Raw genomic sequence first — 13,289 nt, forward strand, 5'->3', positions numbered from 1 at the left:
ATACTGGGAAGTGTTTGCACAACCAGCTCTCTGTGCAGAAAACATGCTAGTTTATAGTGTCTGCCAGTTTCTGGGGTGTAAGTTTCAAGCTACCAACATGATGTCAACTGAACATAGTAGCAGACCACAATGTAACATTTCCCCCTTAGGGGCACACTTGGCATACTTGGCTTACATAACCACAGGAGCATAAATAATGGTAAAATAATTAGGAAGTAATGAATTTTCAGTATATATTACCTTTGATTTTAGTATAATTCATATCATTTTAAGTGCATACAATCTAACTTTTAATAATCACTCTGTTTAATGACTGGCTTGCAAAATTCCTGAAAATTTAACACGTGGTCTTGTGAGCCAGTGAGAGCCGGTTCCAGCGCCTTGCTGCTCTCCTGGGATGCTTTCTCTGACTCTCCAGTCTGGGTCAGCTGCCTCTTGTGGGTGCTCCCATAGCATTTACTACATTCTACTGTAATTGCCTGATTTCTTGTCAGAACCCTCATGAGATCAGGGACATGTCCAGTTGCCACATCCCTAGCACCTACGTCTGTCCTTAGTGACACTCTACAAAGATTCACTGAATAGTAGTTTGAATGAGTGATACAGAGCCAGGCTGTTGAAATTTACACATTTATGTAAATTCTGCAAAGTGATCTTAAAGAATTGCTTTCAACCTTGTAAACAAAGAGCATATGAAATAATCATTTAGTGAGGCCAACAGAGTTAGGGTTTTTTTTTCTCCCCACACTCAAAATATGTTTTGTTCAGCTCCTTGTCACTCCTCCCTGCTCACCATTTCGGAGGCAATAGCAAGGTGTTCTGCTGTTGAAGGAATGCAGAACCTTCCAGGAAAAAAAATCATCTTCTCCAGCAAATGGAAGGAATTTGCTTTTATTGAAGAAACGATTCTAGGAAGTATGCAACCCATCTGACAGATTTTCTGGAAGCAAGATGCATAGGCATCAGGAGTAGATGTTTAAAACCTTGAAACTGACACAATCATTGGCTTTTGAAAACTGAAGCCAATGAATGAAAAGCAGCCAAAACCGAAAGTGCTAACTTGACTTGATTCAGTCCAACCCAGAATTCTCTACACAGAATCCTGGACCCATCCAGGGACTTTGAGTTTGCCAGCGAGCTTGGCCAAAGGATCACTGTAACCAATCTTTAAGGAAACAAAAGCATGAATCAGAGAGCAAAGAAAAAGAGAGGAAGAGATGGAGAGAGGAAGTAGGGGGAGAGGGAAGGGAAGAGGAAAGAAGAGAGAGAAGAAGAGAGATTGTTCGGAGTCATAGGATGAAAGCCTGTTTTCTTGAAAGGCAATCCATTAGGAAAATTGGCACACTAATAAAAGTAAAAAAATAAAATAAAATAAAAAATGCTGATTTTTAAAATGTTTGTATGATGAGTATAATGATTTTATATCTAAAGAAAGAAGTCATTATTAAAATGTTTTAAGTTTATATTCAGGAAAACACTTCTTAGGATATTAGCAGATTGTTGTTAGGAACCAGAAAAAAATGTGCAAAAATGAGGCCCTGGGGTGTCTAGTTTAATCTTGTGTCATGGTGATGATGGAGGTCTCCTTGCTACTACTTCTGATGAAATGAGTTTTTTTAATATTTTAACTTACTTGCATCTGTTGAATGAGGATAGGTGGACGCACCCTTGACACCCATTTCAGTCTTCACGTTTCACTTCCGCTTTGAGCTGAACCTAGACGATGAGTGACTGGGCTGTGATACAACTGTGTGCAGGCTCTGCTGCTTTTTACAGGATGGGGAGATCGGGAAACAGCTGCTTCTCTCCAGAAGACTTGCTCTCAGCTCGCCTACCAACAGTTAGAGCCAAGCCTATGTAATACACAAAGTCTTCTGCTCTCTAATTGTCCCATCAAGCACAGCCAGTAGCTATTATCAGATGAGCAAGAAAGCAGCTTTTTTAAACAACAAGGTCCTACTGTGTAACACAGGGAACTATACCCAATCTCCTGGGATAAACCATTATGGAAAAGAATATTTTAATAAAGAATGTATATATGTGTAAAACTGAGTCACTTTGCTGTGCAGCAGAGATTGGCACATTATAAAGCATCTATACTTCAATTAAAAAAAAAAAAAGAACAAAAAAGAAAGAAACCGGATTTTTTGGTTCTAGTTATCAGTTAAACCAAGTTGGTGATTTGGTTTTGCTTTAAGTTGGCACAGTAAGTGGAGTAAAGGAGATATCTTCTTTTTTTTAATATGGATGGATAATTCATCATATTTTCTGAAGCCTAAGGAAGAAGGGTTCAACTTTGATTTTGAGATAACTGACTGCTGAGATAAGTGTATGAAACACGTAGCCCTGAGTCTGGTCCATCATAGACACTCAATAAGTATTATTTCTCTCTCCTTTCCTGTCTTTTCTTTCTCATTACAGAAATCTACCTCCTAATTGACTTCAATAAATGTTTGCAAAAGGCAGAAATTATAACTAAAAATTTTACTTATTCATAATCTTTCATTTCTGATTTTTTAAACACATACTATGTGCTAGGAACTCTTACAGATTCTGGGATACAATGGTGAACAAAATGTATAAGATCTTATTCTTCATAGATCTTAAATTATTCATGCATCAGTCTGCATAGTCCCTGGAGTTGATTTGTTACCTGTTATTGTCCTATTTGATTATAGATTACGTCAGTAAAATAATAGTACATCTTTTTACCTCCTTGCTTCAGTGTCTTTTCTAAGCATCATATTATTTTATCTTCACAACAGCCTTGAGATTTGGGGACAACATAGTACCCCCGTGCCACACAGGTGCAAGGAGAAAGATGGAAACCAGGACTCCAAGCTTTTAGACTCTTATTGGTGACCTTCCTATTATACTTGTCTCTCATGAAAGAAGTGGCCACACTTGGACAAAATGTATGTAGAGCCCATCAGATATGATAGCTTCTGTTTCCTTGGGAACAAATGGGATAGATTTGAATTCCCCAAGTGGTCATCTAACAAACAGTTCATTCATTAACACTCTAATGTAAATTAGAATCTAATAAGTAAATAAAACATCACTCTCAAAACATCAAGTCCAATTAAATCTAGGTAGCATAAACTGTCACCCCTACTACTATACAAGATTAGAGTTTTGTTTGCAAATTTCAAAAAGATGTATGGGAATAGCAACATCTTTCCCACCAGGATAAAAACCCACTGAGTAGAAACTGAGAAGATAAATTTTTTAAAAAACACACACACACGGGCTGAGACAGGACTGCTGTGCAGCCGTTGCTTCTCAGATCGCCAGTAATGACTTCGGTGAATGTATAATCAACCCGCAGAACATAAGGGAGACAGAGAGGTAAAAGCTTGGATGCCTCTGAAAAAGTGCACACTGTGTTATTTATTTTAAGGAAATATGTTAAGATGCTGCGATGTTCTTAAAGGAATAATGCTTGTACTTGGAAACCTGAGACAGCACTCCAACCTGTCCTCACCACACCCCCTCTCTTTCTTGTTTCTCCAAACAATAAAATGTCTCTTCTTTCAGCACTTTCTATCTTTAATGTCAGCTTCTTTCATCTCAGAATGCCAACATACTTCAGAGACGTTATCTTAGTAATCCTCTTAAAAGAGAGGATTCCCAAGCTAGATATTCCCGAAATCCACAGGTTTTGCGAGTCTGCTAGGTGGGAAGGATAATTTCTTTGTACCTCTGTAGCATCTGTCTACACTGGGACTTCCAAATACTTTTCCAAATTATCTAATTATCCTTTTCAATGTTCCTTGGAGGGAGCCAGGCAGGAGGCAGTACTGATTCTGTTTTTTCAAGGAGCAGAGCTAATGCTTTGTTCCACGACAAGGTGACTTAGCCTGCAGCCATATCCTCCGGAAAGTTCTGTTTTAAAGAGGAGACCTGTATAGTATTCCTTCTCTTGAGTTAAAGGTAGTGGAGCGGGGAGTGGCTTCACAAATACCTCTAGGTAAGTGCAGTTACATCTGAATCACTTCTCCTCTTAGCTAATTAGGGCAAACTTCCCAGTGTGTCCTGGTATGTTCCCTGGAACACCTTGTAAGAACTTCCTAGAGAACCCTTGGCCAGATAGTTTTGGAAAACACTACAAATGAGCTTCTTCCTTTTGACGAGTCAGAACACACGTTACCCTGATGAAGCCCTGCTAAGGTACCTCATTTAACTTGGACACATGGAATCCATTGCTTATGTAACAGCTGTTAACAGCCTGGGAAATAATATTTTGTGGAAGACATTTAAGAAACATCAGCCCAGACATTTTTCCCCCTCAAATCTCCTTACTCAGAAAACAGAACTAGAAAGAACCGATCGCAGAATGATAAAATTAGCTAATTATTATCAAGCACTTACTTTTCCAGACACTGGCTTCTATTTTCCTGCATTATGTATTATTGCATTTTATCATCACAGCCTATCTGTGTGGTAAATAATATTATTATTCCCATTTAACAGAGGAGGAAACTAAGGTTCAGGGAGGTCCTCTGAATGCTGACGTGGCACTGGGCTGTCCTCAGCTCCTCCTGTCACCTGTCTGCATACCTGCCCTTGGTGAGTGCAGCCAGTTTCAGGGTTTTAAATACCATCTTTAGGCTAATGATCTAAACCTGCATCTGCGGTCCTGACCACTCCCTGGGGGAGAACCTTGATCTACAGACTCATTGAAACTAAGACCTTTCCCCTGCACATTATTCCTCATCTGTTTCTACCCTTATTCAAAATACAGAATATTGCGGCACCCAGACCACCAGGAAGAAGGTTCACTGGTCCTTTATAGGAATATAGCCCCAGACCTCAGGAGGCCCAGAACTTTGCCTAACTATCCTGCTGCTATAGCAGGCTCAAAAACATTGTCTGAGACAGTCCAAATGTTCTGCATGGGAATTCCTTCTGTCAACGACCCCATGAAACCCATGTTTGAAAAATATTTTGCCTAGCTAATGGATTGCATGTATTGAAAATGAAATTATTAATTTTCACTTTGTATGTCATCTAAGTTATTTGACGGATATATGCTGTTTAAGATACATTCTCTACATGAGAATCATACAGGTGTTTTAAATCATTCCCGAACAAAGACAGGGTGAGCTGAAAAACAGCTCTTGATCCCTAAGCTTTGCACTTCCACACTAAAGGTTATCTCTTAAGACAATTCCCTTTTTCTAAGGGTATACTAGAATCTGTGCTGAAGGCCCTTCATTATTCATATCTTCACATATTGTGACAGATTTCTGTGAAGGTCTCCATCTGATTATGGGGTTAGGTGTTGTTTCCACAGTAATTAGAAGTCTGTGTCTTCAATTTGGATCATAGATCATAGACCCAGCAATTTCTGCACTGAAATCATCTTCAAAATCCAAGCCTGATATAAATAACAGAAAGCTACGAGCAGAAAGCTATATAACTCACCTATGTTCTATCGTTATAATTAACACTCTCCCCAAAAAACAAAAAGAAATCATACACGTGGTCAGGTTTTCTGTTACAATGAAATATCTCCCCTGGGGCACTAATATTCTTTCAGGGCATTTCTTGTTCCTTTGATTTAACTTAAGCCAGTGAGCCAGGTTCTTCCCAAAAGGCAAATTAAGAAAGTCTGTTAACTCTTTCCATGTGCCCAGCTTCAAGAAATCTCAGCAAAGCCATTAATATTGTTTTGCCCTAGGCTTTATACTTTTTAAAAGTCAGCTGTCATTTTCGAAGCAATCCAAAATAGCACACTCAACCGAACCCTGGAGCTTTGGAAATGCTAATGCCCTCCATCAGCAATGACCTTGCCGCTGGGAGGTGATTTAGGCCGTGGGCAGAAAGGGGCGCACTAGCTTTATCACACTGGTTTACACCATCGGCTTCAGAAATTGTGTGAGAGAAGAATAATCAATAGTGTGTTAAGGCCAATCTCGAGGAATGCCAAGACAAAGTACTCCCGCTCTGCAAAGTGCTGAGTGGAAGGAGAACTTTTGAATACAGCAAAGGAGAAATCAGCTGTAGTGGTAAAACTAAATGAATTGTGTCTCAGGATGGAATTTGTCATTGGGAATGGCACTCAGGAGCCCTTGTGTACTTCAGTGGAATCCCATAATATGCCTGATGAAAAATGCTTGTTTTAGAGTTAAACAACACAGAGTCAAATAACAAAACCAGAAGGAATGCATTCCAAACACACACGTGTACCTGAAGAACTGGAGGACATAAATAGTCCTGAAAAGTTTACTGAAAGAAGTATCCAGGGTAGAATAATCTCCTGTGTAGAAACGGAAGAAACGCAAAGTTGAACTTCATCAAAACTTCCTGAAAATGTTACTGGATTTCCTGTAATTCTGTCAAAGGGATTATCTCTTGATAACCAGCAGAGAGTGCGAAGCTTCTAAAACTGGCAAAGGAGGTATCCCCACACCGCCCTGAGTAAAACCACTGTGGAAAAGAACTAGCAGCTTGGTCCCTGAGATCATTACAATAGAATGTTTGATTTCCCATGGCAACCCTAATTGTGACATGAACAGCTGTCAACAACAAAATTAGAGGAAACTGTCATTATAGGGAAGTTATCCACATTTGCTTGTCCTATTTCCACATCACTGCTCAAGAGAGTGTTTTCAAAGAATTCTTCTATTAGAGGTTTTCATTACTCAAAGAGGAGACACTCAAGTTATTGGTCTTATATGCTATACATGAAATACATTTGTCACAGTAACAAGAATCCCAAACGAATGTTTCTTGAATGCCAGATTCAAGTACATGAAAATGTCTGGGACATAATTTCTTTAATACTGAAATCATCCTATGAGATAACTATTACAATTCCTACTTTTAATACAGTCAATTCTCATTATTTGCATAGTTGTGTTCTATGAGTCGCCACAAACCCTGAATTAGCAAATACTGAACCATTGCTCCTACGAGAAATACAGGGTTAGGTTCCTGCAAGGTTTTAGTCACATTTTCATCAACCAGTCAATCCATAACCTTGTTTTAGGTGTGTCTCTCCTGAAAGACACCTTATTTGATACATATTGTTGATTCGTTAACATTGAACTCACAGCCAAGTTCACTGTAACTCATGCCTGAATTAAGTTTATCTAACACACAGTTTTTTCCAAAAGGCACATCACAGCCTTAGGAACACTAGACAGCACTTCAGCCCTACGGTCGCGGGCCGTTTTAAACTGGGAAATCACCAAGTAAAACACAAAAGTATGGAAAAAATGTGGCACTAAATAGACCACCAAAGAGACACACGTTTACAGCTTGAGAGCCGAAGCAAAAAGGCAGAGCTTCTCCTTGTTGAACTTCAGCTGTGAACATGCACTTTGCCGCTCTGCCCATGTTTGCGGAAGTGTTTTGAGTATTGATTTGGGGATTACAAATTAATTTTAGTGAATACAATCTTCCCTCGGTATCTGCAGGTGATTAGTTCCAGGAGCCCCCGCAGATCTCAAAATCAAATTTGATCCGAGTTTGTTTAAATTTGCAGATGTGAAACCCATGGATATGGAGAGGGTTAACTGTAGGCAAATTCACAAAAACGGAATCTGTAAATAATGAGGATTGACTGTATACGTAGAAAATAAGAGTCAGGCCATAAGTCAGTCACTCTCTATCTGACGGAGTAATTCTGTTTCATTGGTGCTTGTATTTGTTTAAGTTTCAAGATCAGAGTTTTTTTGGAGGTAAGAGTTCCATGAAAAATATGGGAGCCAGTGCACTGAATGCTTTGGCATCATAATCTTAGGAAGAAACTCATTGTATAACTTTCGTAACCTTTCAATGGTTCTTCCAGGTCTTTCAGGGATGTGGCCAACCCAAACCTGCTCCAGCCCTCAGATCTGCTCGCTCAGCTCCCGAAAATTTTAATACACGGTTCAGGCCTTACAATCCTGAGGAAAGACCAACCACTGCTGCAGGCACGAGCTTGGACCGGCTGGTGAGTTCCCCCGTTGTGGCCACTTTCTGTTACCAAGGTTATTCTTTAGAAGACGTAATGGGATTCTGAAAAAGTTGGTGGTAAAAGTCATCTCATTCTTATATCTGCTCCTGGTCTTAATTAGAATATTGAAAAGTAATGAGATCTTCCTTTTAGGTCAAGAATTAGATTATTTAAGAAGTCTTATCACTATTAATCCACTCATACAATGGCCAAATTTTCAACTCCATATTTCTTCTGAAATATTAATTTGGAGACTAAGTTCCTATATCTTCCAGAGATATAATTACAATAGCACATTTCTTATTCGTCTGCTTCAGTTACTTATTCAATTATGATACAATGTAACTTTATCATGAATGTTCCTTATATGTAAAGTTTTCTGTTTGAAAAATCTTGCCAAGAGACCCCAAATCAATACTACGACCATATTTTTTCTTTTTTATGTGTCTTTTAAAAGTTGGAATGCTTAGAAATAGTCACTCTTTGATCCATTTAAACGTGTGTCAGGGGATCAAACATCTATCATTGAAGCAATTTACTTGGAGATTACAACCATAAATATAGTAAACACAATTTCTAATGTGTTTCAAACATCAAATTTTGCTATAAAAAATGAAAAGCTCATAATTTCAAAGAAATACTGCCCAATTGTTTTCAATACAATTTATAGCACTATAAACAATTTATATACCTGTAATTGTTAGTGCCGTTAATGTTGCTTCGCCAATTATCTTGATGTAAAATTAACAAATTAAAGCCTTAAGGTCATAAAACACTTGAACCACATCTGATTATGTCATATAAACTCAGATCTCAAGGGTTTCTGGTTATGAATATACTTTTATTAGTCACTGTTATAAATTACTTTATCATTTTAGCTAATATCCTTCTACAGTATAGAACTCATAAGATTAAATTGGTAGCGTTTGGCCTCATACTAAGTACATCTCAGCATTTCTCTCTATAAAACTCAAATGTGCTTACAACACAAAGACCTATCCACGAAGTGTCAAAGTGAAGGGGTAAGTGGAGTCATTAACTGCTAAATTGTTATAAACTGATTACTGTTCATTAGCAAATAAAACCCCCTCTTCAGTGTAGGTTTTGAAAAAGGGATCATTTGGATAATTGCTTCAACCTTGTACTTTACCTTAGTTATATCTATTCTCTATTCACAATTTCAGGAAAAGTTTAAAATTAGTCACCTTTTTCCTTTTAAACAAACAATTAGATTCCACCAAACAACCAGCCAGTTGTAAAGAAATGGTGGTTTCATTAGATTCCATTGTTTGGGTTTTTATTTTACAAATTCCTTTGTATGTCAAGATCCTTTTAACCAGAGCACAATTTGTGAGTAGGGGTTTGACCTCCGTCTCTCTCGCCCTTTTGTTTTTTGTTTTTTGCTTTTCCTATTTCAGTTGGCTCTAACTTAGTTAATGAAACAATTCAGGCTTTTCAGAATTTTTATTAACTCTCATATCAGAACTGGGCACAATGCAAGATGAATAAGTTTTAGAGACCTGCTGTACAACCGTTGTGCTGCAGATAACAGTACTGTATCGGTTAAGAGGCTAGATCTCACGTTAAATGTTCTTACCTCAGGAAAATAAAATTGGAAAACAAATGGAGTACATTATCCACTGAGTTAAAACTGCATTGATTTTGAACAATATAATGACATCTATGACTACTAATTAATTTTTTTTGCCTTTGAAACAGAAGCACAGTATTCTTTCCTCCCAGGAGAAACACACACACACACACACACACACACTCACTCAAACAGGGGAAGTAGAACAAGAAAAATACTTTTCTCAAGGCAACGGTATTTATACAATTCAGTACAGCTTGAATAAAACATCAGCACTTTGAGAATTTCACAGGATGTTTAAAATCTAATAGATATGAAAATTGGTATTTGAATCTTTCATAAAGGAACTTCATTGGTCATCCTCAAAGTGCCCCAAATATAAGGGTCTTGAGGAATCTTGGCAAATAGGAAGGTGATTTAGGATCTTCTATTTTACGCACCCCCAAGATACATTTAATCATTTTTTAAAAGAATTAGTAATGGTTAATCATATGATCATGAGAAAAGGACCAAACTCAAGGTACATAAGGACCAGAGTCAGTGCAGAAGAATTTAAATCAATAAGCCAATTTTATTCTAAAATATTCTCTGACGGCATATAGTACTTACTTCCTCGTAGGTGTGGCTTCGGGCTCTATAAGGGAGAATGGCAGTTTTGTTAATTTTTTATTCAATTAAATTCTGATTCCTTCCCAAATTGTAAGAATTGGCGATTTGTAATTCACAGCCAGTCATAAACCTACCTGGAGCTACTTTCCCAGCCCCTAAGACCAAGGGACTCTTTCCATGTCAAAAGGAGCTATACAGGGTTATTCTTGAGACACACAAGCTAATCCCGAAGCTAACATCAGAATGTCCATTTTGCGGCCGTTTGTTCCCCCAAATCTTTCGTCCTTTTGCAGGTTCAACATAGTTCTGAATAGTGGAAAGGTTGGAGCAGTTATCTTGGCCAGACAGTGCTGTGCAACAGTCAGATAAAATCATCTTCAAGATACACGCAAAGGTGATAGGTCCTGATGGGTCTGCCGTATATCACTGCTTATTTGGAATGTTTATGAACAAGTCTCATGTTACCTACTCCTGTTTTAATTTTCCCCTGAAAAGATGTTTCCTGAATATTTATAAGAAGCATGTGTCCCAGAAAAGAAGGATAATTGGAAAAGACTTCCCTAAATTTCTCTCAGTGTTTCAGCAGAGAAAATGCTTCAAAAGACAGCATCCCAAAGACGATCCCAATCATCCCACCTCTTTTGCCAAACTGAAAATATCTTAGCTATAAAGCTCTTGGAGAGTTGCTTCTTACTACCATTTAAAATTAGTACCTGTGGCATTAACTTTGGGATCTGTTGGTAAATGTTCTTATACCAGCTATTATAAAGCAATTTTTTATGTGAAGTGGTAGTTATGGGGTTTGTTTTAGAAATAAATCTCCTAATCCCAAACTAGGTAAACCACTGCTAAAACTTATATAAAGTAATTGAAAACAAAACAAAACTCTCTCTTAAAAATATATCAGTTCCATCATTTAACGTCTTACTACATTTATAAGGAAGTTGTCAATTCTTTTATATCACTAGGAAACATTCCATGTGTTCCTGCAAAGTTATATGGGCATAAAAAACAGTTTAGGTGTAGCTTTCAGACATACTACCCTAAAGTTATTTTTATTATCCAATAATGAATGAATATACTTGTATAAATTCCGCTTCTGATGGAAAGCTGACTCCTCAGAGAATACTGAAGTCCTTCCTGCCAGCAGCCATGCTTTGTTCAAGAAATGCACAAATGCCATCAACTAACTTGGTTCACAAACTGGTCCCATCATCATCTGTCTCTTCCTGTCACCAACACTCACCCTAGCCGTTCTTCTGTCCCAGTCCACTGTTACTGATTTTCAATTAAATAGACCAGAGGTGGTTATTTGAAATCAGGAAGAGATTGGTTCTCTTCCTTTTTTCTTAAATTTATACCCTGTGAATTCTCTTAAATAATGTGATGTGAAACAGTGATTTCTTTAAAGAAAATTCCACTAGAACTTCACTGAAAGTATAGTGTGTAAAAATAAATCAGCACAAAGTAGCTTGATTTTAAGATCTGAGCATACCACCGTGTTGGTTAGTAGTACAGCTCAGAATATTACAACACAACATGCTATACAGCTCCTGGACACACTGGGGCAGGGAGTGTCTGTTATTTTACTCCTGCTGATTCGTTAGAGCAAAAATATACTGTAAATTATGTGTCTTAGAGGAATATATTTTATTAAAGTAGATTAAAAAAAAACCTAGACTTGGAAGTTAATTCATCAAGTTGGCAATGAGTTAAACCAATGAATCTCCAGTAAGTATTCAACATCATACCACGTGTGCGCAGACTCTCAAATATTCTACTGCTCATTCTGAGGGAGTCGGGGGTGGGGATGGGTGGAATGCCAGTCTGCAACGCTAAACGTTATACCTGTGCTGTGCTGTTATGTAGAGAATAATCTCTCTTTCTTTTTCCTTTGAATTTGTTTTCCTCTTGCTTCCCAGAGGATTGTGTGGAGGACAATGCAACATAGTGTAAGCTTTGGTCTTCTTATTCATCTTCTCATCCCCATTTGTCTTTGTTTGGTCATTCCGGAGAGTTTCTGAGAAATCCCACCTCCACTTCCTCTTTCCAAATTGTCTAGAGAGAGAACATTGAACACTGTACATGACCAACAGGTTTAAGAATGTCCTCTCAGCTTGGTATTTATGGTTAACAACCATTTTGGTATTCTTTCTCAATGGCAAGGTTTTCAGTCTCAGTTTTGTGTAAGACTAGCTCATCTGGTGGCTGATTTGAATTCTATCCCAATGTTCAGACTATGTATAGTCTGCCTGAAAAACTTGCTCTTCCCTGATAGAATATATTGGCTTTTTTCTTCTGTGCTGAGTGAATAATTACCTCCCTAATAATGACAACAGACCAACAGCAGCTCTCATGCATAAGGAGCTAATTTTTCCATTAGCTGGGACATAGAGAATTTAGGGGGGTAAGAAACAGTTTGTGGTATAGTTTGTTTACTCTTTGTTTTCCTACTTGAATTTACTGATATCTTTTAGAGCATTTAGGGAGAAAGCATTGGAGACTTTTTACTACAAAGCGGTTTGTACTGGGGATGAGGATAGGCACACCCAGGTTATCCTACCTGACTTTCCATATTAACTGTAATAAACAGACAGTTAAGTTATCCAGTGGTTTTCATAATACCACTCTGTGCTGGTACTACCACTTCATAAAGACCTGAACCCTCCATAGCATCATGGACCCAGAAGAGAAGATGCCTCTCACTGATGAGGTCATTTATTCATGTAGCACACCTATGACCTCATGGTGCTACATGTCTGCCTGGCCTTAAATTCAGGCAGTGGCAACACTATGTCTAAATTTCCTCCTTTAATATTCACTTGTTTAAAAGAAAATGTCCTCTGAGTGGTATCCCTATTTATCATTCCAGCTCTCTGAGCCCAGGGCAGTTTGGATAAGGTAAGAAAGTTAAGAGGTATATCTGAAACAGGAGTACTCTGGAAGGGAAGATCTTGAGGAAGGAACAGGGGAGGCAGATAGCTTAAGGTCTCCTAGTGCTAAATGGAAAGTGGGAGAAGGAAACATCAGTGGTGGGACAAGTCAGGGTTCTATTAGTTTGGACCAACTGATACAACTTGACTAGCTCCAGTTGACAGAGTGTGTGCCTGCCCTCTCCAACATTCTCCTGGTACCTCCAGATTT

The 13,289-nt window shown here is 38.2% G+C and overlaps 1 protein-coding gene across 1 annotated transcript in view; it reads left to right on the forward strand.

Annotated features, from left to right (window-relative positions):
* The window catches only part of GPC6 (glypican 6), a 1,060,085-nt gene that overhangs the window by 962,029 nt on the left and 84,767 nt on the right, over positions 1-13,289 (forward strand). Inside the window, exon 6 of the mRNA XM_068526698.1 lies at positions 7,799-7,942. Within this exon, the coding sequence (XP_068382799.1) occupies positions 7,799-7,942 (144 nt within the window). The remainder of the gene's footprint in view (positions 1-7,798; positions 7,943-13,289) is intronic.

The sequence above is a fragment of the Eschrichtius robustus genome, chromosome 18 (genome assembly GCF_028021215.1).
Source record: "Eschrichtius robustus isolate mEscRob2 chromosome 18, mEscRob2.pri, whole genome shotgun sequence".
NCBI classification, from domain to species: domain Eukaryota; kingdom Metazoa; phylum Chordata; class Mammalia; order Artiodactyla; family Eschrichtiidae; genus Eschrichtius; species Eschrichtius robustus.